Source organism: Rhincodon typus, unplaced genomic scaffold (genome assembly GCF_021869965.1).
Source record: "Rhincodon typus isolate 14 unplaced genomic scaffold, sRhiTyp1.1 hic_rhity00002260, whole genome shotgun sequence".
NCBI classification, from domain to species: domain Eukaryota; kingdom Metazoa; phylum Chordata; class Chondrichthyes; order Orectolobiformes; family Rhincodontidae; genus Rhincodon; species Rhincodon typus.
In genome coordinates this window covers 19068-25000 of record NW_025967898.1, presented here as the reverse complement: position 1 = coordinate 25000, position 5933 = coordinate 19068, and the positions used below count along the sequence as shown (strand labels likewise).

General features: G+C 41.9%; 1 protein-coding gene across 1 annotated transcript in view; it reads left to right on the top strand.

Moving 5' to 3' along the window:
- The first annotated feature begins 246 nt into the window (after positions 1-246).
- LOC109916692 (NOP58 ribonucleoprotein homolog (yeast)) overlaps positions 247-5933 on the top strand; it is a 10987-nt gene continuing 5300 nt past the window's right edge. Inside the window, exons 1-4 of the mRNA XM_048593046.1 lie at positions 247-539; positions 2796-2930; positions 3110-3171; positions 5316-5461. Of these exons, the coding sequence (XP_048449003.1) occupies positions 2805-2930; positions 3110-3171; positions 5316-5461 (334 nt within the window). The 5' untranslated portion in view covers positions 247-539; positions 2796-2804. The remainder of the gene's footprint in view (positions 540-2795; positions 2931-3109; positions 3172-5315; positions 5462-5933) is intronic.

The window sequence follows — 5933 nt, the reverse complement described above, 5'->3', positions numbered from 1 at the left end:
GAAGTACTCGATCATAACAAGTTTAGGCAAGGCAGACAAAGATGAGCTGTTCTCATTAACTAACTGGTGGTTTAAGTGCTCAGGCTCATGGGTTTAAGGTTTTAGGCAGGAAATGCAAGGAGAACAAGAGGAACAATTTTATTATGCAGTGAATAATAATGACCCGGCACTTGCTGACTGTGAATGCATGTGATGGAATTGAGTGTTGTCAGTGATTTCAAAAGGAAATTGAGCTGTTGAGGGAATTAAACTTGCAGGACTCTGGGAACAGAATAAAGGAATGGAGCAGTTGGGATTGCTCTTCACAGCCAGTTTGGATTCAATGTATAAGATGGCCTTATTCTGTGCCATTGTGTCTAATTTTCCTCCTTAAAGGTTCTCTGTTGAATCTGGCAAAGCATCCTGCATCCACCGTGCAGATTCTGGGTGCAGAAAAGGCACTATTTAGAGCACTGAAAACAAGAAGAGATACTCCAAAATATGGTTTAATTTACCATGCATCACTGGTTGGACAGACCACTCCAAAGAACAAAGGCAAGGTAAGATGCTGTAAATACACTGTTTTGTGAATTTTAGGTTCATCAAGGCAAAGGTTTTGTTGATGGAAAATAGAGCATTTCTTATTTCAGGTCCACTGTCTGGTTGGATACAAAAGAAACTAGATATAAGTAAACTTCCTCTGCACTCCCAACCTGTTCTAGTGAAATGGATTTCACTTCTCCTCCACAACTATGCAAAAGCTTATTTGAGCTTACAGGTTTTTTTAATAGTTCTGTGCAATGGAATATAGTCAGAACACAGTCCAATTAACTGGGTCGGAACCTTTTGGAATCATAAAAATTAGGAGGAGTAGGTCATTTGGCCCTTCGGAATATCTCAACTCAATATAATCATGTCTGATTGGCCAATTCAGTACCCTCTTCCTCTCTCTCCCTATCTCTCCCTCTCCCTCCCCCCACCCCAATATTCTTGATGCCTTTAGCTCAAAGAACTGTACCTAACTCGTTCTTGAAAACATTCAAATGTTTGGCCCCAGTTGCTCCATGTGGTAGAGAATTCCACGGGCTCTCAACCCATTGGGTGAAGAAGTTTGTCCTCACCCCTCCGTTGTAAATGGACGACCACACATTGTTAGACAGTGACCTCTGATTCTGCACTCCCTGGTCACTGGGGACATCCTTCCTATATTTACCCTGTCTAGTCCTGTTTACAATTCTACAGGTTTGAGATAGCCTTCGTTCTCTTAAACTCTGAATATAGTCCTAAATGATTCAGTGTCTCCTCGCATGTCAGCCCTGTCATCCCAGGATTCAGTCTGGTAAACTTTCATTGTGCTCCCTCCTTAGCCAGAACATCCTTCTTTGGATAAGGAGTCCTAAACTGTTCACAGCACTCCATGTGTGATCCCATCAAGGCCTTGTACATTGCAGCAAGACATCCCTACTCCTATACTTGAATCATCTCCCTATCAAGGTACATTAAGGTACAAGGCCTTAAGGTTTGTCTTTTTAACATCCTTAGTCACTTTTGCAATATTTTGCACTGTTGCCCTGTTTGATTCTTGCTCTTGAATTCCCTGCTTATTGCTTTTCCTATTTCCCCTTCTGTCTTTTGGGTTTCTCTTTCCTTCTCTTCTGTCTCCATGTTTTGGTTCCCACCCTGCCATTTTTGTTTAATTCCTCCACACCCTTCCCTGATAGCAAATACTCCTTGAAGACATTTGTTCCAGTGCTCCCCAGGTAAAACCTGTCTGGCTTCTACTGGTCCGGCCTCACCCAGAACCGATCCCAATCTGTTATCAGGCTGTGGGTAACACTGACAAAGCCAGCATTTATTACCTGTCCCTTGAAGATGTGACAGCTATTTACTTGTAAGCGCTGTATATCTTGTGGAGTTCAGGCTTTACCATATAATGACTTTACCATTTCTTTGACTAACAAGGAGCAATAGTCACTTTGTGAGCCAGGATGACACATGGGAGATAAATGTTGCTATTGCTGCTGTTCTCCTTAGTGCTAAAGTTCTTGGATGCAATATGTAATTCAAGTCTAACTTGTGTACTGTTGCTGGAGGGGTTGGGTATTCAGCTTGTGAAGCAAACTGCTTTTCTCTGAGCTGCTTGTGTGGTGTGTTTGCCCTTACCTAGGTGAATGGTAAGTATTCCATCATGCTGTAGATGAAGAGGATTTTTGGAGACGGTGTAGCTATTCTTTCCTGTTCATGAGTGTTGTTGAGTTGATTGGTTTGGGGTTAAACTTCCAGTTGACAATTGTTAAAACAATGAGTTTTAAGCACTATGGTTGGAATTAACACAGCACGTGACTCATAATTCTACAGACCCGTCATGTTGAAAATGAAAACGTTAACTTCAATGTTGAAACACCTTTGTGAAGCAACTGTCTTCAGTGCCCCTGAGTTAGAGCAGAGAGGATCAGCCGTAGTTTCCTGCGATCAGTCCTATGTCTGAAGCTGCAAACACTTATTTCGTTCCGATGTGAATAGTAGGTATTTCCATTAGAAGGAGCTGGGGTATAAACCATAAGTGCCAACAATTTTTAAGAGTGGATGGAAGTGAAGAATTGAAAGGCAAAGGCAAGAAAGAGGTGTGCTAGTTGAGAGGGATTGTACTTCCAAGACTTTTCTCTCCCACAGAGAGCGATTTGAATTTGACCTGTGCTGTCCTTCATCTAGAGTAGTTTGTTTGCAGTTGGCTGTCAGGAAAATGTTTCACTGATAACCAGCAGCTGCAGAACAAAAATTTAATGAAATACTGAGCCTCTATTTGTTGCCAATAGATCTCCAGGATGTTGGCAGCCAAGGCGTCTTTAGCCATTCGATATGATGCTCTGGGTGAGGATACAAATGCAGAAATGGGTGTGGAAAATAGAGCCAAGCTGGAAATTCGCATACGACACTTAGAAGAAAAAGGGGTAAGTAACTGCTGGAATGTCCAAGTCATTAAGATCCTTTGTATAATATATTTATTCAGGAACACGTGGTCTGAGATTCCAGGGGCTGTTTTAAACTTGTGGAATATTGGTCTTTGTCTTCTGTACTTCCCTAAAGTGTTTTTTTGTACCTCAGTGCTTCTTTGACTTCTGACTTGTAGATGAGAAGGATCAGTGGTACAGGAAAGGCTCGTGCACAAGCTGATAAATACCAGCACAAGAGGTATGTGTCCTAAATCAGTTTTTTAAATGTTTATTACATTTTGTAGAATTCCTATTCTGAAGGTACTTTTTGGGAATTGGAGAAATGCCAAAATTAAAATAAAAATTGGCATCTTCCTCGATCTTGTCTGTATTCCCTGTTGCCCTGGTATAGAGCATAACGTTACACAGCATGGAAAAGGCCCTCCATGCTGACCAGGTTTTCTAAACTGAACTCGTTCTACTTGCCTGCGTTTGGCCCTCTAAACCTTACCTCTTGTATCTATCCAAGTGTCTTTTAAAATATTGTAATTGTAACTGTACCTGCATCTACCACTTCCTTTGGTAGTCCATTCCATATACAAACTACCCTCTATGTGGAAAATGTTGCCCTTCGGGTCCCTTCTAAATCTTTCCCCTCTTGCCTTAAAATTATGCTGGTTAATTTAGAACTTGTATCCTAGGGAAAAGACCGTCTGTTTTATACACCTCTGTAAGGTCACCGCTCAACCTCCTATTCGCACAGGAAAAATGTCCCAGCTTATCCATCCTCCTTATAATGCAAACCCTCCAGTCTGGGTAACATCTTGGTAAATCTTTTCTGCACCCTTTCCAATTTAGTAGTATCCTGCCTACAGCAGGGCAATCAGAACTGTACACAGTACTCTAAAAGTGGCCTCACCAACCTCCTGTACAGCCACAACATGACATCCTAACTCCTTTACTCAATGCACTGACCAATGTAGATAAGCGTGCCAAATGCTGCCTTCACCACCCTGTTTACCTACGACTCCACTTTGGAGGAACTGTATACCTGAATGCCCAGGTGTTTCTGTTCGACAACAATCCCCAGGCCCCTATCATTAACTGTGCAAGACAAAATGCAACACCGCACAATTTTATCTAAATTAAATAGCATCTGCCACTTCTTGGCCCATTGGCCTAGCTGATCAAAACTTAGATAACTTTCACTGTCCACTATTAACTACCGATTTTGGTGTCATCCACAAACACTAATCATGCCTCCTAAATTCTCATCCAAATCGCTTATATCCATGACAAACAACCGTGGACCCAGCACCAATCTCTGTGGAGCACTCTGGTCACAGGCTTTCTGTCCAAACAGCAACCATCCACTATTGCCCTCTGTCTCCTACCATCAGGCTAATTTTGTATGCATGTGGCTACCTCTCCCAGGGTCCCATGTGATCTAAGTTCACTAACCAGTCTACCATACAGAACCTTAGGCCTTGCTAAAGTCCTTGTAGGCAGCATCTGCTGCTCTGCCCTCATCTGGTGTCTTAGTCATCTTCTCAAAGGATTTCTCCTTCTATGTTTCACTTACAAAAGATCTGGAAGCAATTTGATTTATTTCTGGAGATTAACTTTTTTTCACAATGTTGCTAGTATGAAAGAGAAGTGTGTTTGATAGTTTCCATAATAGTAAAATGCACCTTTTTGTTGTGGTACCCAGCTGCCAGGTGGCCCAAAGCAACATCCATTTCTGCTCCATTCGAAACATAGAAGATAGGAGTATGAGGAGGCCGTTCGGCCCTCCAAGATTGCTCCACCATTCTTTACTATCAAGACTGATCATCCAACTCAATAGCCTAATCTTGTTTTATCCCATTTGCCCCAAGTGCTATATGTAATTGTCTCTTGAATATATTCCATGTTTGGCATCAACTACTTCCTATGGTAACGAATTCTACAGGCTCAACACTCTTCGGGTGAAGAAATGTCTCCTCATCTCTGTCCTGAATCGACGAGCCTGAATCCTCATATAGTGCCCACACGCACGCGCACACGTTCTGGGCACACTCACTATTGGGAACGTTCGCCCTGCATCTACTCTGTCCAGTCCTGTTAGAATTTCATATGTCTCCGAGATTCTCCCGCCTCCTTCGTTAGTTGATCATGGTCAGGATAAAACTTGTTGGATTTGGGACTCTTCGGTATATGTCAGTCACTTCTAAAATGTGTGTTGGTACTGAATGGGAACAATTTCTGTTCGAGTCAACACCGCCATGTCTTGGTCATGCATGGCTTAGGACATTTTATAAGGTGCAGAGGGTTGAGAGTACTAAGCATGTATCCCAGAAATAATCAGTTGGATGGAAAGGATGGACATGTTCTGTACTGTTCTAATTTATTTTTTCTGATCAGTGAGGTTAAAACATATGACCCATCTGGGGACTCCACTCTACCTGCAGTCTCAAAGAAAAGGAAATTTGAAGAAGTGGATGATGACGGAGAACAGAAAGAAGTGAAATCCAAAAAAAAGGCCCGGCTTTTAGAGCCTGCTGTGACAGGTTAGTCCTTATATTTGTACAAGTGCTTCTGGTTTTTTTAACCACTTTAGTGTATTTTGTCTTTTTGGATCTTGTACTGGTTCAAGTAATGCTTTCTTCTGCACAACACTTCAAGTTAGGATGGAGATTGACTGCAATAAGAATATTTCAATCTTGAAATCCTTAATTTCAACGTGGACTGTTATTTATAGCTATGTACATCTTTTTATTGCTTTTGCAAAACTTTTAATCTCATTCTTCCCACCTGGTACCAAGTGGAGTAGATGAGGTTTTTGTATACTCTCATCATGCTTGTTCAAGATAAGTGCGCATCATTCAGGCTATCGACTGCATGACCTCTTGGCTATGGAAATGCAAAGCATTTTATCTTCTGAGATAGTAGGAACTGCAGATGCTGGAGAATCTGAGATAACAAGGTGTAGAGCTGGATGAACACAGCAGGCCGAGCAGCATCATAGGAGCAGGAAAGCTG